The sequence below is a fragment of the Carassius auratus genome, chromosome 14 (genome assembly GCF_003368295.1).
Source record: "Carassius auratus strain Wakin chromosome 14, ASM336829v1, whole genome shotgun sequence".
Classification (NCBI taxonomy): Eukaryota; Metazoa; Chordata; class Actinopteri; order Cypriniformes; family Cyprinidae; genus Carassius; species Carassius auratus.
The window spans coordinates 16,398,599-16,421,390 of record NC_039256.1 but is presented as its reverse complement, the minus strand read 5'-3'; the positions used below and the strand labels follow the sequence as shown (position 1 = coordinate 16,421,390).

General features: G+C 37.5%; 2 protein-coding genes across 3 annotated transcripts in view; one reads left to right on the top strand and one right to left on the bottom strand.

Annotated features, from left to right (window-relative positions):
* LOC113113816 (dedicator of cytokinesis protein 2-like) overlaps positions 1–22,792 on the bottom strand; it is a 121,548-nt gene that overhangs the window by 44,709 nt on the left and 54,047 nt on the right. The gene's annotated exons all lie outside the window — the stretch shown is intronic.
* Positions 1–22,792, top strand: part of LOC113113817 (protein FAM196B-like) — a 48,780-nt gene that overhangs the window by 24,211 nt on the left and 1,777 nt on the right. The window contains exons 2-4 of one of the 2 annotated variants that reach the window (XM_026280307.1): positions 13,012–14,557; positions 17,034–17,108; positions 17,424–21,564. In XM_026280307.1, the coding sequence (XP_026136092.1) occupies positions 13,212–14,557; positions 17,034–17,108; positions 17,424–17,451 (1,449 nt within the window). In that variant the 5' untranslated portion in view covers positions 13,012–13,211 and the 3' untranslated portion in view covers positions 17,452–21,564. Of the gene's footprint in view, positions 1–13,011; positions 14,558–17,033; positions 17,109–17,423; positions 21,565–22,792 lie in introns of those variants that run through there. The other variant, XM_026280306.1, reaches the window with a different exon arrangement.

Below are 22,792 nucleotides of genomic sequence, written 5' to 3'. Positions count from 1 at the left end.
AAAACTGATGGAGGCCGAATGTACAATAAAAAGTACTACTGCTTATTCTGTTCCAAACCATTCAGTAAGATGGCACGTCATTTGCAATCAAAGCACAAAGATATGCCAGAGGTGGCAAGAGCGGTCGCATTTCCGAAAGGCTCTAAAGAGCGGAGACTGCAGCTGAGTTTTTTGAGAAATAAAGGGAACCGTTGTCATAATGCTCAAGTGCTAAAAGGAGGAACAGGAATGGTGATACCCCGACAGCAATCAATTGCTCCAGTAAGAGCAAGCGATTACTTGCACTGCGTAAACTGTGCGGCGTACCTGAAGAGGAAATCATTATGGAGACACATGCAGAGATGCCACCTAAACCAGCAAATCAAAGGAATGAAGCCAGGAAAAACTCGAGTTCAGTCTCTTTGCGCGTATGCTGAACCAGTTCCAGACAGCATAAATGCAAAATTTTGGAAAATGGTGCTTGAAATGCACGAGGATGAGATAACGAATGTGGTCCGCAAAGAGAAAATCATATTAAAATTAGGGCAGCATCTCTTTAATAAGCATGGCCATGATGTCACAAAACATGAATATATCCGACAAAAGATGCGTGAGACAGGGCGCCTAGTCCTCCAAGGAAGAAAGAACGGCAAGTTGAAGGAGGTGTCAGATTTCTTCATCCCAGCTAATTTTCCGCATGTCATCGAAGCGGTTCACAGTGTGGCTGGCTTGAATGAGGAAACAAGCACGTACAAAGCTCCATCTTTAGCCCTGAAGTTAGGGCACAACCTCAAGAAGATGGCTAACGTTATTGAATGTGAGGCAATGATGTCCGGTGATAAGAATGCACTTAGCAATGTGCAGGCCTTTAAACAAATCTGCGACACTAAATGGAGTGAGTGCGTGTCGTCCCAGGCCCTCCGAAATTTGAGTGAAGCAAAATGGAACTCTCCACAACTTCTTCCCTTTGCTGAAGACGTGAAGAAAATGCACCAGTATCTAGACAGCCAAAGTAATGAATATCTGACAAAACTTGAAGAACAACCAAGTATCAAGCACTGGGCAGAACTTGCGAAGGTGACACTCTGTCAGGTGATACTTTTTAATCGTAGAAGGGAAGGAGAGGTATCCAAGATGTCCCTTAATTCTTTTATATTGAGAGACACCTCCTCAACTCATCCAGATGTAGAGCTTGCTTTATCAGACCTCGAGAAGTCACTTTGCAAGTATTTCCAGAGGATTGAAATAAGAGGTAAACGTGGACGAAAGGTCCCCATTCTTCTCACACCAGATATGGTGACATCGATGGAGTTGCTTGTCAAGACTCGCCGTAACTGTGATGTGCTCGATGAGAACATATTCATGTTTGGAAGACCACAAGCACTCAGTCACTTCAGAGGATCAGATGTTATTCGTCAGATCGCTCGAAGCTGTGGAGCCAAACACCCAGCAGCGTTATCCTCCACAAGACTGAGGAAGCACATGGCCACTATGTCCAAGGTCCTCAACTTAAAGGACAATGAAATGGATGACCTTGCTGACTTCCTAGGGCATGACATCAGGGTCCATCGACAGTACTATAGGCTACCTGAAGGAACATTACAGCTGGCCAAGATAAGTAAAATTCTTATGGCCATGGAACGAGGACAGCTATCTGAATTCAAAGGAAGGAATCTCGATGAGATCCAGATTGATCCACAAGGTAAAACAAGAAGTAGTTTCATTTACACATCTTCTTCCATAGGTTTTTTTTTTGTCAGATGTCAATGAAAAAATAAAGCTGACTGAAAATATCAAATACCATGTTACAATCGGCAGGAACACCATTGTTGGTCATAGACATTTATTGAACACCATTGTTGGTCATAGACATTTATTGAATTTAGGTTTAAGAAATTTTTAGTTTGCTTCCTAATTATTTAGTTTCTTTGGTGTCTGTGTTTTCTAGAGAGAGTACTAATGGACAGTGATGGATCAGATTCTGAGAACGAGAAAGAAATTACAGAAAATGATGCTTCAGATTCACCTTCAAATTCATCTGGTATGTAATCGTTTTTGCTTAGCAGGCAATAAAGACCAGTGACCACTTGAATTAAAAACAAAACAGCGGTTTATTGTAGTTTTGTGCAGTGTTATACAAGAAGGAAATCACTTGTGAAGTGCACACGTGTCGTTCACTATTCTCATCCTTCCAGCATGCTCTCAGTCTTGCAAAGCATTATGGGCAACATATTCTAAAAGGGTACAGGACAATAAAGATTGTTACAATGTTAAAATGTTACTGCTGACATTATTGGAAAACACTCACTATTACTAATTTTTAATTCACAACAGTCTGAAAGGGAATGATGGGAAAGCTATAAAAGGCTTAATATTACTGGAAGAAAAAAGTGTGTGCTTGCTGATATTCAGTTGTTATTGAATAATCTTTTATGTGTCCAGACAAATCCAAGAAGTCCACTGCTGGAGTTGAACAACTCAAAAATCAACAACCTCCAAAAGGTAATACGATTTAAATGTAAAAGGATAAGAAAACTTCTGGATATTGTTGTGCTTGTAAAGAGAGTGCATTCCATGCAGTGCTTTTATGATTTGCATGCCTTTTATTATTTTTATATCCTATACATGCTATATTATATTTTTATATCCTGAGAAGAGAAGGAAGTGAAAAGATGTTTGTTGTTGTTGTTTCACCTGTTAATCTTACATGTCACACAATTACCGGTAACCATTTAGTCAGTATTCTATGCTTTTACTGAATATGCCATATATTGAAAGTCTTCACAGTTGTGCTCATTTGTTGTTTATACAGGCAAGAATGATAAACTACAGTTGAATGGCAAGGACTTGGAGGAACCACACACAACAAAGAGTAAGCTGTTTTTCAGTGTCTTATGAAAAAGGTCATACTTTCTAGAGCTGAAGATCTTTGCCCGAACCCGACGCGACCCGTCCGGACCCGACGGGTTCGGGCTTAATTTCTATCATCTTACGCGGGCTCGGGCCGGGCTCGGGCTTGCGCTCCGGTTTGCGAGGTAAAACGCGCGGTCATTTGATGTGTTTCGATTAGCGCGAGAAAGATGTGAAAATGAATGCTGAGCAGGTGTAACGGAGGCTTGCCTCTGGTGATTACGTTTTGGTTGCACCAGCAACTAAAGCAAACTCTGAGCGAGGTGTGAAAGTTTTAACCATGCTTATAATGAGAATAATGAGTGAATAATGACACACCATCAGTGAGCGCAGGAGCGCGCTGAAGACATATACAGTGGATTCAATCATTTTCCTCCACAAAATCATGTAGACCTAGCCTAATCTCTGTGAGTAAAGGTTTTTCAAATGATAACTAAATATTCATTGAGGCTTAAATGCATAATGTTGACAGAGTATTTACGCCAGTGTTAATTTTGACACGAAATTTTAATTTAGTTTTAGTCTTAGTCTTTTGACTATAATTCTTTTTAGTTTTAGTCAAGTTTTAGTCATCTGATTTGTTTTAATTTTAGTCTTATTTTAGTCGACTAAAATTGCTTGGTATTTTAGTCGACTAAAATTGCTTGGTATTTTAGTCGACTAAAATAAGACTAAAATCAATAACAGATTTACTAGACAATTTTTTACAACTGGTATAGGAAACAAACTTAACCAAAATATATAAAACACAAATTCAACTTTATTTCAACACAACTGTGTCTTTATTTCGATTCAAAAGCTTTTATGCAGCAACAAACACTGTCATGATAATGTAAACAATAACTAGCTGCCAATTGACCATCAATAAAAGAAAAATAAAGTTAGGTCCAGGACCTTAAAGTTTACAGCTGAGCTGAACAATAAGTGCATACATTTAAAGTAAATACTTAATAATTTGGCAGCTAGGTGGATAAAAAACGTAACAAGATTTTATAAGGTATTCATTTGTCTAGCAATATTGTATGTTTTAAATACTACAATATTGCTAGATTTGTATGTATAATGATAGGATGTGAACATTCATGTTTCACATGACTAATATAGAAATATTTGTGATATTGTCAACAAGTAGAACATTATAAAATATACTAAACATTAGTATTAATCAAATGAATTTATCATGATATTACGTATTAGTATTGTGCTCGCATCTAATTTGAAGAAGGGGCTATTTTACAGTACTTTTCAGTTCGTAATATTTAATGCTACAACATCTACCCACTGCACTATTCCCACTTAGCTCAATAAACAAAAGAACTTCGTTGTGAAATTACATTTGAGAAAATGTCCGGGTGGCTCGTCTGTAAATGTCTTTTCAAATTGGTTGTGTTCTTGCCACGAATGAGCGCTCTGCGTGCTTTACACTTTGTTTTGTTTTGTTCGTCGTCAAACGTGAAGTGAGCTGTGGACATTTTGTCGCTCTTTTAGACAGTAGGGACTTTAAGCAACAGCTGCGAATGGAACGGCTACAGCGACCGAAAGTTTGCCGTCACACCGCTGTAGCCAAGAAGGTAAAAGTCAGTAAGCAACGGTAAAACAAAACAGCGCAACGCAGCATTAATTCATTTATTGAGATCCAAAAAATATATAATTTAAAAAAGCAAGAGAAGGATTGCTTTTGGCGTTAAATGACAATATTTTGTCAGAAGAGGAGTTTTTAATATTGTATGATGTAAATAAGTCTAAAAACATAACATTTATTTACCTAACCTCTCACGTTGTAGCGACTCTGGCAAATCAGCTGTTCTCCCGTAGTAGACCGTTAAATTAGAACGTCAGAAAGTAGCAGTTAAATTCGCGCAGGCGCAATACAACGCCAGAATGGCGTTGCCATTCCACCAGAGGCTGTTGCTTAAAGTCCCTATCACCTCTTCGAATGCCGACTTCCCGGGAGCTCATAAAAACTGAAAACCTTCGCTTCACGTCTCAATAAGTCAGGCTCTGATTGGTTCTCTTCTCTCATGCAGTCTGTTCTGTTTTGCCGGTTCTTTTGCTCATTCCTCGCATCTCTCCCGTCTGCTGATTTGATTTTCGTCACAGTCTATTTTCGTCTCGTCCTTTATTCGTTGACGATAATGTCAATCAATTTAGTCATAGTTTTAGTCTCCATCAGTGCCTTCTATTTTAGTTTTCGTTTCGTTTTCGCCAGCAAAAATATATTCGTGACGAAAATAATGACGAAAATATTTAGTCAACGAAATTAACACTGATTTACGCTAATGTTGGCATTATTCTTTTATTAAATAAAGCAAATCCGGCGGAGCCTTTATCTTAATTTCGTTATTGCCAAATACCCATCTTAATTTAAAATGTATCTTAATTTAATTTTTTTAAATGACTCGTTTTTATTGGTGCGTTGGTCTATTTATAGGTTAAATGAGCCCATATGTCTAGAATGCTGAGATGTTACGATGTTACAGAGGACTTATTTTATTTCTTTATTCCAACTTCCAAGTGGTCTAGTCTAGGTTAGTTATGAGTAAATTATGTAAAAACATGAATAAATTGCTCATTGTTGGCAAAAGGCAAAAGAGCTGTGTGTGTGCGCACATTTGAATAATGTCTGGCTGTAAACGGGTTCGGGCTTTAAAAAAGCTGTCAATCAAAATGTACTTGTTGGGCTCGGGCCGAAACCTGTCGGGCCTAACTTTTAAGGCCCGATTACAGCTCTAATACTTTCCATTTTTTCTGTGAAAGTTCAGTCATTTCAATAGGAATCTGCACAAAAAAAAAAAAAACATTTTGATGACAACAGAATTCCCTTGATTTTCATCTGGACGTGAAATTTGGAGGAGTTTGACATATTGTTTGACCATATTGAAAGTGTGTATTTTAGATTATTCGCCAGACTGAAATAATACTGATAAGATGATGATAATAATAATAATTCCTCTACTAATAAGAACAGTAATGGATTCATATGATAAATAAAGAACAGTAATGGATTCCTTGTATGCGCTCCTTCCTTGCGCATACAAGGAATTTGTTTTAGTGATGCTGGCCTGATGGCAAAAGTTCAAAGATGGGGTAACTTGGATGTGAGGGATCCAGAATGATTTTCTAAGCCCTTTTCCTCACTCTGCAACCCACTACACTGCGAGTAAATCACTCGCATATGCAACTAGATTTTCACTCTGGCAATTAAATTGTCTAATATTAGCCAATGGCTATTAAAATCCCAGATTTTACTCACCAGTGTGTGAGTTGGAGGCTAAGTATAAGTTTAGCACATATACTTTCACTCGCCGAAAACTCTGACTGAGCGCTTGAGTTTCTTTAGCGTCAAGTGATCTGTGATATTTCTCAGTTTATCTGATTGGACGTGCAGTGCACCTGTGTTTGACGTACCGTGAGCTCTAGTGTGAATTTTTTTCAGTTTTTAAGAACTGCCGGGTTTTCCGGTAGTGGGCGGAAACTAATGCGCAAACTGCAATCTCATTGGCTGGTGCTCACCTATTAAGCAAATCAGTTTGACCGAACGCAGACAACCTGATTAATATTCATGAATCCATTATTGTTCTTATTAGTAGAATTATCATTATTATTATTATTATCATCATCTTATCAGTATTATTTCAGTCTGGCGAGTAATCTACAAAATGTACTAGCCAATGGCGATTCAATTGCCAAGGTTTCCGTAGAGGGTCGCTCTGGATGTATACAGTTCTTGAAGGGTGGGCAGGGGAGCACCAATAATCCTTTCAGCAGTCCGAACAGTTCTCTGTAGTCTTCTGATGTCTGATTTTGTACAAACCAGACAGTTACTGAAGTACACAAGACAGACTCGATGGTGGAGTAGAACTGTTTCAGCAGCTCCTGTGGCAGGTTAAACTTCCTCAGCTGGCGAAGGAAGTACAACCTCTGCTGGGCCTTTTTTACGATGGAGTCAATGTGAATGTCCCACTTCAGGTCCTGAGAGATGGTGGTTCCCAGGAACCTGAATGACTCCACTGCAGTCACAGTGCTGTTCATGATGGTGAGTGGGGGGAGTGCAGGGGGGTTTCTCCTGAAGTCCACGATCATCTCCACTGTTTTGAGCGTGTTCAGCTCCAGGTTGTTAAGACTGCACCAGACAGCCAGCTGCTCAACCTCTTGTCTGTAAGCAGACTCATCACCGTCCTGGATGAGGCCGATGACTGTGGTGTCGTCTGCAAACTACAGGAGCTTGACAGAGGGGTCTTTAGAGGTGCAGTCGTTGGTGTACAGGGAGAAGAGCAGAGGGGAGAGAACACATCCCTGAGGGACACCAGTGTTGGTGAAGCAGCTATTTGACATGAATTTCCCCAGTCTCACTAACTGTTGCCTATCTGTCAGAAAGCTGGTGATCCACTGACCGATAGAGCTAGGAACAGAGAGCTGGGTCAGTTTGGTCTGGAGTGTTGTTGGGATGATGGTGTTGAAAGCGGAACTAAAGTCCACAAACAGGATCCTCACATAAGTCCCTGTTTTGTCCAGATGTTGCAGGATGAAGTGCAATCCCATGCTGATTGCATCATCCACGGACCTGTTTGCTCGGTAAGCAAACTACAGGGGGTCCAGTAAGGGTCCAGTGATGTCCTTCAGATAACCCAGAACCAGTTTTTCAAACGAGTAGTCATTAAGTCCTGGTATCTTGGATTTCTTTGGGGTCGGGATGATGGTGGAGCGTTTGAAGCAGGAAGGCACTTCACACAACTCCAGGGATCTGTTGAAGATCTGTGTGAAGATGGGGGCCAGCTGGTCAGCACAGGTTTCCAGACAGGCTGGTGTAACACCATCTGGGCCTGTCCATCCAAAATTTGGCAAATTCCACATTATACAGTAAATAAATTTTGACTGAATTCTGCGATTCTGCCTGCATTTTCTGCATCGCGGGAATCATAGGGCCCTACATTGTGACACAGTTTTTCAAGAAGGAAACACTGTGGGGGGTGTAGGGGTATGACTGAAATGTGAATGGGTCTAATTAAAGAATCAACAAAACTGCTATAGACTGCAGTGCAACTAGAGATAAAAGATCGGATAAACATTTACAAAATCCCTTATAATTTTGATTTTTAGATCTGTTGCTGTTGGTCTCCCGTGGCCAATATGATTCAAGCTTATGTGCAGCTTTTAATCAACAAAAACCTATTTCAGACCTGTATCTAAAATGTTTAGCTACTGAAGGCTTAAACATGAAAAGAAAGGGAAGGGTTCTCCAGAACAAAGTTCACTTCACTAATTTCACATGCAGTAATTTATGATTTAACTGGAATTTTCTAACTGGATTTTTGCAAAAATGTGTTGAAATGTTTTGTTGAGTCAATCACAATTACTAATTACTCTTATTTTATTCAGGATCTTCACAAAACTCACGCAGAAAGTGGTCTACAGAGGAGATAGAGGCTGTGGAGAAGACTCTGATGGGCTGCATCAGGTCAGGAAAGGTTCCTGGGAAAGCTCAGTGCATGGAGTGCATTGAAAGCTCCCCGGCAGCACTTCAAGGGAGAAGCTGGGAGGGGGTGAAATTTTATGTTAAGAATCGTATTGATTCATTAAAGCGAAAAATGTAAAAGCAAAGGTGGAAAGGCCTTCCTTCACCTAGATGTTTTTCCTGTTTGTTAAAGGCAACAAGTTAAAAATGTGTTTGCTTACAAAACTAATTTCAGTACATTAATAGAGCTTTCAAATTAACACTGACAAGTTAAATAAGTGTTTAATTGAATTAAGAAGTCAGTTTTGTGTTGAGTTCTTGAATTCACAAAGACAGGTAAATGTGAACAATTGCTGAAGCTCTTTTTTGCACATTTTTATTCATATGCAGCCTGTTGCATATTGTGCAAGTCAAATTGAATATTGAATAAAAAATTTGATTCATTTGATCTATTCCTCCTACTCCAGATTTTTGTGTACTGTTACAAACCTAATATTTACAGAAATATATAGCAGTATGGTGTTTTAATTCAGAGTGGATTCCAGTATGCACAGATCATTATTATTTAGACCATGATACCCATGCTGTCAAAGCTCCATGAACATTTCTTGCTCGTCATACAACATAACTTGTCATGGTTATTATTTGGACCTTTTCAGATTCTCAAAACTGAAGAAAATTAGATGTGTTAAACAGGAAGTGAGGTAAGGCTCGTTTTCACTGTTTCCATCCCCAGAAATGGTCTATTCAAATACAGTTGAACGAAATTAGTGAAAGGCAAGATCAAATACAAATTCAATAAAAATATAAATACAGACAGCATTATCCCTTTTAAACAACTCTTTAATGATTGTCCAAACTTAAACTTTGTTGTTAATCTTATAATGGTTTATAATTCTTATAAAATAGATAATCTATAGATAATTCATAGTAGTGACACCCAATGGTGGTTTGTGGTAACACACAATAACGACGTCCCCACCAGAATAGAAAAACCTGACAAAAATGAAGCTTTTTAAATTTAAGATTTTTTTATAATTAAAATGATTTTTTTGGATCAAAAATTCGTCCTGACACTTCTGACTTACAATTATGGCTTTATTGTATTTAGAAATTGCTGTCCCCACATTTAACCTCCTAGTCATGAGTCCCCACAATGTAGCAAAAACAAGTATGTGTGTGTGTGTGTGTGTGTGTCTGCGTGTGTATGTGTGTGTGTGTGTGTGTGTGTGTGTGTTTGTGTGCACCTGGAGAATGGAGGGATGAAAGTGGAACATCTAACTGTGTGCTGATGAACCGTATCGAGGATCAACAAGAAACCTCAAGAACACAATGCTCAAGTTCACGTGCGTGTGTGTGTGTGTGTGTGTGTGTGTGTGTGTGTGTAGAGACAAGGTGACCTTACAGAACAGCACTGTGGCTGTAGCATGATGTACAAACTATAATATCTTAAACTACACTGGGAAAAAAAAAACTATTTCAGTCTTTCTGCTTCAAAATTACTTGTTGTTTCTTTGTAATACATTTTGAAATTTACTAGCAGTGTGAAATGTAAAAAAACATGGTTATATCTAGTATAAGGGTATACAGAACTCTTTGTTAATGACTGATAATGAATCCAAAAGCACACTATGGTATTACCACAGTACTTTAATCTGAGGTCAAAAGTGTCAAATCCAGCAGATAAGTGAATCTAAATTCTTCTAAACAGCCCACACTCCCTCTCCAGAGGATTCAGAGACGCAGACATGAAAGACGAGAGGAGGAGATTCTTTGTTAAAATATAAATAATCCTAATGAACGCAATCTCTGGGATGCTCTTAGAAATGCAAATATTCAGTCAAATATTCCAAACTAACTTCAATTACTCCCATAATTAAACACATCGACACTTTGTTCCTCATTATGCCTGTTGTATGTGTGTATGTGTGTGTGTGTGTGTGTGTGTGTATAAAATAAATGAGAAGTGTTGTATTATAATGTTCATCTGTTATAGGCTAATGGGGATCACACTCACACACACACAGCACTTTGCACAATGATAACAAATCAAATACACTATTATTTACAGTTTAAAAAAAAAATTCAAAAGAGGATCAGAAAGCATTTAATAGGAATATTCTACATTTTGACTTTCAAATTTCACATTTAACTTATTAAAAAAATATATATAAAAATGATGTGTTACTTGTTCCTTTTTAAATTGTGAAGAAAAAAAAACAATTTCTCAGTTAAAATTATTTCTACAGATTCTACACCTTTTTTCAGTGTGACTAATTTCCAACTTTTATGAAAAGTAGGTCACTTTAAAAGGATCTAATGTCTGTCTAATAAGGGTTATTCTGGAGTGTCCCTCTTCTAACTAATCTATAATGGCTTTTCATAAGCGGTTTTGGATTTAAGAGTAACTTTTAAATCATTAAGTCATATAAGGTCTGTGGTTAATGTTATTTCAAGAGACTTTTGAATTACACCTCATTTCAAAAGCGATTTATCATGCATATAAATGTACATTATTATGGCATGAGTTACAATCTATCAAACTTTTTTTATAAGCACAAACATTTTAAAATGTACATTGGAGTTCTTGAAAATGTTATAGAAAAAAATTCCTGAACTATAACACTATTATAAATGTAATAAAAAAAGTGATTAAGTTGATTTTTTTTTTGTATTTTCCATTTTGTTTTCATTTTAGTTAAAGGTTTAGGAATTTTTATGCCCTGTTTTTATCATTTTTAGTAGTTCTGCGTTTTTTCTGTCTGTCTGTCTGTCTGTCCATTTTAGTTATTCAAGTTAAACTATATTAAAATAAGAAATGTTGCCCTGACAACTGTTATTTTAATTTATTTACTTAATTTATATATTATTTCAGTTAACGACTACTTTATTTCAAGTAACTAAACTGTTTTTTATTACTTACTATAATAACCCTGAGGCTAAAAACCTCCTTTCAATGACCATTTGCTGCTAATTAATTAATTAATACATTCATTCATTCATTCGTAGTGTTTAAACTCTGGCCTGTTTTGTTCCCCATTCGTAGAAAGTGATCGTAACACACACACGCAGTGTTTGGGTCAGAGGAGACGGGCAGCTTTGAGACTGTCTCATAAAAGAAAAGAAGCTTAACAGAACACAAGATATGAACTACAAGACACAGAGAGCTTATCAAAGAGCAAAAGAAAGGAGGGAGAACACTTAAGACGAGGAGGAGATTACAGAGGAATAAAGTGATAATAATAGGCCCTTCCGGAAGAGAGCCAGTGAGAGAGAGCGAGACTTTAATCAGCTGCATGTGACATATGGGGGATTTTGTAAACCCTCATTAATATTCGTAATAGTCGTGATGGGTTATTGGAGTCTCTGAGCATAAGATTGACATGAACTTTAAGAATGTCTCTCTGGTTTCTCCTGTTGACTAGCATTCTTGATTACAGACACACGCGTGTGAGAAAGTAACTCGGCTGTGCTGTGGTGCTTCTAACATCTTTTTATTTAGTTTTGCTGTTTTAAAAAAAACAAGCATCAAGTTGCTTGTCATTAACTTTTTGAATGAATTGTTTGAAAATGTAAATACAGTTTCCTAACTGGACCATTTAATATGAGCATTTATTTCTCTTTCTTTCTTTCTTTCTTTCTTTCTTTCTTTCAAATGTATTTATTTGTCATTAATTTATGCAAGTTCCATAAATGTCTTTTTTAAATGCAAAAATACTTTTCAAAGCTTGCTTAATTTTATTGAATTGGTTCATTTGGATGGTATATTTAAACAAACATTTCAAAATTAATTAATTGATTCATTTGTTACCTCCGTTATTCACACTGGTTTCACACAGTTTGTTTTGTTTTTGTTTTTTTCTCTCTCTGTTTAAACACTGTTATAATGTGCACTCAGTAATTTTTTGCTTGACTTGCACTAGATCAAATGACCTTGACATACAAAACTGCATGAATGCATGACTAATCAAAAACTATATTTACATTTTCAAATTATGAAAATTATTCAGTTAGCCATGATTTATTTATTCTGTGAAAAAACTAAATCCAATAACAGAAAAAGATAAATTGAATAGTGCTACAGTCTATTATTATTATGTGTTTTTCAAATTACTTTTTCACTTCAAGCAAGAAAACTTTTATAATGATTGTAAAATTACTGAGTGCACCTTTACACACCACCTTGAGATTGAGATATTCTTGCTTTTGCACAAGATAAATACTAATCTGAATGAAATCATCTGATAACAGCCTCTTAAATAGTTTCAATGCAATAAGCTACCTTTGTTTTTATTTTATTTTATTTTTTTGTTAGTACAGATCAAGAGTGCAGCTTTAAAGGGAAATTAAAAGGGACAGTGCATGAAAAATGTCTCTCATCATTTTCTCACCATGAAATTGTAACAACCCTGAGTTTCTTTCTTCTGCTGAGCACAAAAAAAGACACTTTGAAGAGTGTTGGTGATTAAACAACTGACTGTATGACTATGAATGACTTTCATAGTACTTCTATATGGTGTAAATCAATGGCTACAGTAAACTGTTTGGATACCAACATTCTTCAAAATATATTATTTTGTGGGTAAACTATCCCTTTAATGAATTTAAATTCAGAGTAGCACATGCACAGTCTAATATATTTTACACACATATTTCTTCTTCCTCAGACAGGCAAACAATGAATTTGAAGACTTTGACTGGATTGATGACAAGACGGATGTGAAAACGGATTTCTGACCAATGCGATCATTTCTAATGCTGTGGAATACAACTTCCCCAAACACATACCTGTAGATAGTATGCTTATAAACGAAGGCCACATCCCCTCCAGCTCCTCGTCAGGGGGCTGAGACAATCAGACGAGGTCATGGGCCGACGGGCAGCTGACACATCCAATGCGGTGCCGGCACTGGAGGTGCCTCTAGCTGGTGGTCGGGCTGTCCTGTCTCAGAAATGGGGCGCTTTGTGCAGCGTTGGCGTCCAAACATCGCCGGGTCTCCGCTCACTTCCCTCAATGAAGAAGAGGACTCAAACTGTCAGTACGGCCAATGGACCGACTGCCGAAACAATGTCGCTAGACCGGGTGAGGCGTTGTGAAGTCAACGGGAGTCTTGTCGACAAGACAGTATCCAGGAACCATGTGGCACAGGACAGGACGTCCCAGGAAAGCGATGTGTATTGTCAAATCAAAGCAAATCCAAACCAATCTGGACTAAGAGGGAGTTTAAAAAGAACCCCTCGGTATGTTAACGGAAGTATTGTTGCGCCAGAAGTGGTGGGTGGAGTTTGTAGTGAAGGGGCGGAGTCTGAGGAAGCAAGGCAGCAGAGTCAAACAATGATACGTGAATGTAGGCGGGGTCAGTCACTGAAAGGGGAGGCAGCCAGGCCAGCCACCTGCTCGTACAACACGCCCCCTCGCCCATGTCGCATGATGACATCATCTCCCAGACTTTGCGCCAGCTGTGGGCGGAGACAATCTCAAGCCCCACCCTGCATGGCGCCTGCTTGTCGCAAACGAGCTGCCAGTCAGGTTCAAGCAAGCATGACTCTTCCGACACCACCGAGGAAAAGCTGTTCGCCTCGCTTGCAGAAAAGAAACTCAACAGTTGGACAGCCAACGTATGCGCAAATTCCGAATCACACTTTGCAAAATGCATGCTCCACCCCTTCACAATCCAACAAAAAAGATGCACAAACAGAGACATCGACACAGTTTGAAAAACCCAATAATGACTCGACGACACACAAAACGCAACACACGCAAACACGTGTCAAAACAGAATCAACCGCACAACATGCACCACAAGATGCAAAGGACAAGTGTGCGACTACGCAAACACACAAATCTCCCATGTCTAAACCGATTGGCTGTGAGTCCCAAGCCACACCTACTCCTCCACCCAAGAAAGACTTGAAACCAATACAGGTCAAAAGTAAACCAGCACCTCCAGAGCTTCTGATTAGCTCAGGGACGGAGCCTAAACCACAAACCCCGCCTCCTCCTCCATCAGAACCTAAAAATGAGACGGAAACGGACTCTAAAGACACCCACCCACCTGCAACAGACAATATCCCACAATGCAAAGGTGCACCTGGCGTTCTACATGGACTGCTGCAAAATGTAGAAGAAAACCTGCTGTATAATCAGGAAAAGATCAAAGTTCTTCTCAATGTCATTCAGGATCTGGAGAAGAACAAAGCAATGAGTGAAGGGTAAGTGAGAGTGAGAGATTAGGCTATGGAGTTCATGAAAGCGTGTTTGATTTGTGATTCCACACTTCCATCATCCCATAATTCCCCTGGTAACTGATGCATCCTGCGGCAACACCTTGAGAATCTCAATCATCAATGGGACATCGACCACAAACTCTCTCTATCTCTCTATCTCTCTCGCTCTCTCTCTGATGGCTTACTTTCTCATCGCCACTGCTACACCTCCTAACGCATTTACACCCTCTCTTAATCTCTTATGAGTTTCCCTCTCTTTTTTCTCCTCCATCCACACACACACAGTTTCATCAGAACTCTGCTTTGATTCAAACCTCAGCTCTGTCAAGATCGATCAGGAAAGTGACTGTGTTGTATGTTTTCAAGTGCTCATTTTCATTACATATTCAAAGACATTCAATAGAGGTCTGTATGCCTGTGGGATTCCCGCTGGACAAAATTTCTGAAAAACTCTCAAGTTTCTACAAGTGCATCTCAATAAATTAGAATGTCTTGGAAAAGTTAATTTATTTTAGTAATTCAATTCAAATTGTGAAACTCATATATTAAATAAATTCAGGGCACACAGACTGAAGTTGGTTCTTTTAAATGTGATGATTTTGGTTCACATTTAACAAAAACCCACCAATTCATCTCAACAAATTAGAATACTTCATAAGACCAATAAAAATAAAAAATAAAAATAAAACATTTTTAGTGAACTGTTGGCCTTCTGGAAAGTATGTTCATTTACTGTAGATGTATTCAATACTTGGTAGGTGCTCCTGTTGCTTTAATTACTTCCTCAATTCAGCATGGCATGGAGGTGATCAGTTTGTGGCACTGCTGAGGTGGGATGGAAGCCCAGGTTTCTTTGACAGTGGCCTTCAGCTCATTTAGCTGCATTTTTTGGTCTCTTGTTTCTCATCTTCCTCTTGACAATACTCCATAGATTCTCTATGGGGTTCAGGTCTGGTGAGTTTGCCGGCCAGTCAAGCACACCAACACCATGGTCATTTAACCAACTTTTGGTGCTTTTGGCAGTGTGGGTAGGTGCCAAATTCTGCTGGAAAATGAAATCAGCATCTTCAAAAAGCTGGTCAGCAGAAGGAAGCATGAAGTAAACGGGTGAGGTGACTTTGGTTTTCAAAAAACAAACAATGGGTCAAAACCAGCAGATGACATTGCACAACAAATCATCACAGACTGTGGAAATTAACACTGGACTTAAGCAACCTGGGCTATGAGCTTCTCCACCCTTCCTCCAGACTCTAGGACCTGGGTTTCCAAATGAAATACAACACTTGCTCTCATTTGAAAAGAGGACTTTGGATCACTGGGCAACAGTCCAGTTCTTCTTCTCCTTAGCCCAGGTAAGATGCCTCTGACATTGTCTTTGGTTCAGGAATGGCTTAAAAGGAATACGACAACTGTAGAAAGTTGTGTGGTTGCTCTTGATGACTTGACCCCAGCCTCAGTCTATTCCTTGTGAAGTTCACTCAAATTCTTGAAATGATTTTGCTTGGCAATCCTCATAAGTTCTCTCAGTTGGTTGTGCATCTTTTTCTTCCACACTTTTTCATTACACTCAACTTTCTGTTAACATGCTTGGATACAGCACTCTGTGAACAGTCAGCTTCTTTGGCAATGAATGTTTGTGGCTTACCCTCGTTGTGAAGGGTGTCGATGATTATTTTCTGGACAAAGGTCAGATCAGCAGTCTTCTCCATGATTGTGTAGCCTAGTGAACCAAACTGAGAGACCATATTGAAGGCTGAGGAAACCTTTGCAGGTGTTTTGAGTTGATTAGCTGATTGGCATGTCACCATATTCTGATTTGTTGATATAGTGAATTGGTGGGTTTTTGTTAAATGTAAGCCAAAATCATCACAATTAATAGAACCAAAGACTTAAACTACTTCAGTCTGTGTGCATTGTATTTATTTAATACACAAGTTTCACAATTTGAGTTGAATTACTGTTGAACTAAACACAGCATACAATAAGAGTGTCTCTTGTGGCTATTGAAAAGAAGACTCTTCTTTGTACAGTAATACCTGGAAATAAGTAACAAATAAAAATGCAGACGTGTAGGAATAAACTTGTGGATGGAAGTGGGACGGAAAAGCACAGACCTCTAATTCTGTGTGTGAAACACATGATTAAAGTGTGTGTGTGTGTGTGTGTGTGTGTGTGTTTTTGTGACATATCAGGACACAACTCTGTATAATGACGTAGGTATGACACAAGTATTACAAGCAGAGGGTGACTTATGAGGACATAACCCATGTCCCCACTTTTCAAAATGCTTATAAACCATACAGAATGAGTTTTTTTGAGAAAGTAAAAATGTACAAAGTTTCCTGTGAGGGTTAGGGTTAGGTGTAAGGTTGGTGTAGGGGATAGGATATACTTTTCACAAAAACAAATGAGTGCGTGTGTGTGTGTGTGTGTAGGTCTTCATACTTTCTTGTTTTTTCAGGCGTTGTTCTTACAGAACAGGTCAGGACATCAACAACTGTTCAACCTGCCAGAAAACAGCCTGCATTATATACAGGTAAACATCACCCCAGCAGTCCACTTAGGTCTATCATGTCACATTTTAGCTTTTTTCGACCGTTTTCCTCCCTGTCCAAGACTTACAATTAAACAGGCTGATTCTGCTACTGTACTGTATGTAAATGACCTCTGCTGTGAACATTCACAACAGACACAGTATGAAAACTCAGAACTGATGCAAAATGCTAAAAATATTAACTGCACGACTTTTATCAACATCAAGCATTTCACAGTTATCAAAGCCCAGCAACAACCACATGCAAAAATGCTAATTTTTTTTTGTTTTATGTTTTTGCTTTTATCTTGGTTATAGGCTGACAAAACCTCACTTTACACGGTGACTCTTCAGACTTTCAGAAACAGCGCTCGATGCTGCACAGAGAGCATTAGCTGGTGTCACACAGGACACGCTGTGCTAAAAAACAGGTTGACAGTGACTGAACAGAGCAGAACACAGGAGTCTATAAGCCATGTTAAAAATGCTAAATGCAGAAAAGAATCTCATGCAGAGAGATCCGTCTGATGCATATGTACTGTACATAGTATAGATCATCTATAGTTTGTTGAAGGCATGTAGTAGATTGTGTGTGACAGGTTTATCAGCAACATTTTGTTTGGCCTTATTTGTGTAACTGATACAGTAGGCTTCATAGGGTTAAAACACTACTCAAAGGAGCAAGAAAATCCATTTTCCGTGACCCATTTAAAATATTATAAATTGTGCGGAGAGCCACATCTGAATTATGAGTCTTCTGGGGGGCAGAAACAGACATAAATTCACCAAGAGACCATGAGAATGATTTAAGTGTTGCATCAATATCCTACAGCAGAAACATATGAGCATCTACTCTACTCAGATGAAACAGATTTTTTTCAGTCTTAATTGGTGTCTCTTGCTAAGAAAACTCAGAAAAAAAGTAGAATTCTTTAAGTAGGCAGTTAAATAGAGTAGAGTGTGTGCTTTTGTAGGTGTGTGATGTATTTATTAGAGTCAGCTGTTTGTGTCTTATAATCAAGGGACATTGAGCTCAAGATCCCTTTCAGCTGTAATGAAGCCCTGAGGGACACACACACACAAACACACATATCAAAAAGCAGAGAAAACTGTGAACCTGTGCGATATCCCTCCTGTCACACAAACACACACACATTCAGTCAGTGCTATATGAAATTCCCTCGACTCTGTTATCTCTCTTCCTTTCTTTCCTGTTGGGATAAACAGGATAATTATTCCTGTACTATGAAGAGCTAATCACACACTAATACATGTTTCCAGCACTCACACTAAGGTAAAGCCTCGGGAATCAATTAAGAGAGATGGATTTCCTATTGAAGTTAAATCTCATGACAATACATTTGAGAAAAGCCAGGAACACACACACATATACAAAGGTTCTGTTCCAAATACTTTCAAGCTGCTTTGCTGTCTACATAGGCAACTTCCTTCTAAGGCAGCATCTGAAGTGAATGATTCGGAGCACACTAAATAAGCAGAAACTCTGTGTCATATAAATAGTGCTCCTCATATGAAATGCACAGTAGGCTTGACAAGTTTCTTTAATCTGCTCGATCATACATGCGTGCATTTATTTGTTCATGCATTTGTGCATTTGATTATGTATACATATATTTGAATAAGCATCCATTCAGTTATATTAATTAATTTGCTTATGAGTTAATGCATTCATTCATTCAAGAGTTTATGTTTTCATTCATTAGTTTATATGCTTATACATTAATCCATCCATTCTTGTGTGCATTCATTTGTTCCTGCATTCCTTTATTTGCTTATGCATTCATTCATGTGTTCGGTCATGCATTAATGTGTCTGTTCATGCATGCATTCAAGCATTCATTTATTAGTTTAAGCATCCAGTTATGTTTTGTGTATGCATTCTTGCAATTGTGCATTCATTTATGCATTTGTTTATGTGTTGATTAATTAGTGTTCATATATTCATTCATGCATTCATTAATTTGATCGCATACATTTGTTCATGCATGAATAAATTTGCTCTTGCATGCATTCCTCTGTACATGCATTTGTTAATGCATTAATTCATTAGTTGATGCATTCTTTAATTTATTTATGCTTTCATTCATGCATTTGTTTATTCATGCATTAATTCATTAGGTTATGCATTCATTCATTAATAGAAGGTGCATTAAAGCTAACTTTTTAACCTTTATAATAAAGATAATGATCCAAAAATCAGAACAGTTTTTACTGTTCCAATATTTTTTTTATTCACAACTGAACTTTTATAGCCTTAATGACTTGGCTCATTTCAAATGCAATAAGCAACATCTGTTAACACTCTGCTCAAGGGTTCATTAAAAAAAGACTGGTACCATATTTTTTTTTTTCTTAAACCATTTTGATTTTTCTTAAACCATTACATCTAGAATGAAGCCTGAAATGAAAGCTTTAATGCACCCTCTATATTGGTCGAGAAAGAAGCATTCCTGCTTGTTCTACTGTGTTGTTGAATCAGATTTTGTACATTTTGTTGTGTTGTGCACTACAGGGCCACCACAGACACAAAACCTCATACTCAAATCACACAAACAATGTATTTGAGACAAAGTAGATCTCCTGTCTGTTTCAGTAAAGACAAGTCAATATCCAAAACTGTTAGTCAGGATTATGCTTTCACATTCAAATTAGCACTAAAGTCAAACAATTAAAGTTTCTTTAACTTATACACCACACTAAAAACTGTACTTTGTAGCCTTCTTTCATGAGTCATCAGTATTTCAACCCCATTTTCCCAGAAGAGTATAACACTTCATTTAAATTGTACAATTCTGTATCTTTTACAAATTTTGACTCTGGATTTCAAGCCGTCTTTAAGACTCCAGAGCAAAAAAAACTAAATCTGTGCAAAAAGAAAAAAAAACACACTTTCCTTTAGGATTGCGTTCTCAGACAGAGTGTGATTTATAGCACAAGATTTCCTTTGACTCGTGAGTTAGGGAAGATAATATTGATGATTAAGACTTCTCTCCATCTGTAAGAGCAGACTCAAGCTTTGAGTCTTCTGACGGACTGAACTCTCTTTCCTCAAAAGATCCGTTCATCACAAATTCTGCTTCCATACTTCTTTATCTCTCTCCTTCTCCATGACTTGATGCCTCGTCCTCAAGGGACGAAGAAAATTTGAGATGGGCTTGTTTATAATGCTCTTTAAAAAACAGAAATGCACACTCTTCTTCAACATATTCTTTGCCCATGCAAAGCTCAGGTGGCTGCTCAGCAAGCAAACAAATGATCCTCTCAATGAATCATTTATGTCTTTAGCACACACGTTACAGTATGTGACAAGTTAGACTAATACTTAGAGTTAAAGGTCTCACAAACACAGAGTTCAATCAATAATAATAGCCAAGCAAGCACTACTGATGACAAAAACAGCATAATCAATTGCACTGCTAAAAAAAAAAAAAAAAAAACACTCTGTGAAGATGGTTTTCCTGGTGCACTGATCATATACATGTAAATGTGTCATCTGGATATGCAAATCAGAGACATCACCTAGCAATTTCTAGTGACAAACGACGCCCTCTGAAATGACAGCAACACTGAAAAACAGATTTAGAGCCGGCGAAAGCTGTCGAGTATCAAATGCAATACAGAAATAACTAGATTTGCATTTCCTGGAGAAAACAGCAGTGCCTGCACAGCAACTAAAGGAGAGTCTGAGATTAAGGCTTTAGTTCTGCCTGCGAAAATGCTGCATCACAGATGCTTTGCTGCTATTGTGATGCTAAGCATCCTGTTTCATATCAACTGAGCATCAAATGTGTAAATGCAACTCAAGAGGGTTGAACAACAGAAGCTTGTTTTTGCCATGCTGATTTTTTATCTCACAATTTGGCCTAGTTTTGCAATTCTAAAAGAGTTCAGAATTGCAAGATATAAAGCCAAAAGATTGACAAATGGCCAATAGCAATAATCAGATGATTTAGAAAAGAAACGCAGTAGCACCATCCCTGTGGAAGGGGTGTATTTTCCATACAGTGTCCTATAACAAGCTGTGGTTGAATAGTCTTTGTTTATCTCCGTCTGTCATTATGGGGTTTGTTAACCTTCAGTATTTCTCTGTCAGTCTGTATTAGTCTCTCATCCTTTTACCTCCATCTTTTGCTCATCGTAGCCTCTGTCTCTCAAACTCACTTAGTTGCTGGGAAATTGCAGGCAGGACTGTGGCTACACTGTAAATAGAGGGCATAACCCTCACACACACATTCTCATGCTGTTAGATTGCAGTCCGATGAAATGGTCAGAATCTCTGTATGTTTCACCGCTGTGATAATAGTTCACGTCAGTGGCCTTGGCTCCAGAAGTATTTGTCTCATTCATTTATGCACTGGGATTTTAAAAAAAGTAATTGTAACGAGTTTTAATCCATGAGCCAAACAAAACAGCTCTGATATAAAGCAACATGATACAAAATGTCATTAAAAAAAAAAAAAAAAAAAAAAAAAATCCTATATTTAAAAAAATGCAAAGATGACAAAAACTGTGTACTGAAACTCAAAAATAACTGAATGATGATTTTAAAAGTTTGTGTTAGCAAGAAATAAATAGTTTTTGTTGGCAAGGATGCATCATCAAAAGTAAAAGACATCTATGATGTTATAAAAGATTTCTATTTCAATTAAATGAAGTTCTTTTGAACTTTGTATTGATCAAAATAATGAAAAATATAAATAAAAAAATATACCATGCATCATGGTTTGCAGAAAAAAAGCATCACAACTGTTTTCAACATTCATAATAATAATAAAAATCCTTAAGTGAATCAGCATATTATAGAAGGCAAACTGAAGTAATGAGGCAGAATATTCAGCTTTGATCAATGGAATGAATTTAATTTTATAAAAATATTAACATAGAAAATATTTATTTAAAATTGTAATAATATTTAGCAATTTTATTGTTTTACTGTTTTTTTAATCAAATAAATACAGCTTTGTGAGCAGAAGAGACTTCTTCATTATATGGTGGATCTCTCTTTGACATTATGTTTTTTTAAGTCCCAGAGCAGGAGCAGCTGCAATGATTTAACTCCAGAGCTCACAGTCGGTGTCTCTTGAAAGGTTTATATATTATCATTAAAAATCTATCTTTCAATTGAAAAAAAAAATGAATGAGACTTTTACTTCCAGAACCCGACTGCTGTGCTGTGAAACTTGTTAGAAAGTGAGATAAATGACGAATTTATCAGAAGGAAATAGAGAGAGAGAGAAACAAAGTGAAAGCTTGAAGAATGTTTCTCCGTTTATGTGTCGGTTTGTCTTTAGTTTTGTTTGTTATTTTGACACGTCATATTGTCTTAATGTTCATTTCTATGTCCTAATGTATGATCTGCCACTGCAGATGATGAAAAGGGTGTTTTTGTTTTTCTTTCTCTCCTTTATTAGGCACATACTTTATTCTCAAAAACAAGATATATATCAAAACTTTAGTTGTAATTACTGCAAATTATAGAAATTATTCCTTAATAACACAACATCAATATTATCAAAATTTCTATCTTGTTTCCCTATGTTTTAATGCAAATATCCTATATTTTACTACATTTATACTTTTACATTATGACCTTCAAAACAAGAAATGACATTCACAATGCATTTAACTTCTGCTTGTTTTTTTTACTCAGTGTCAGTGTGCTTTTT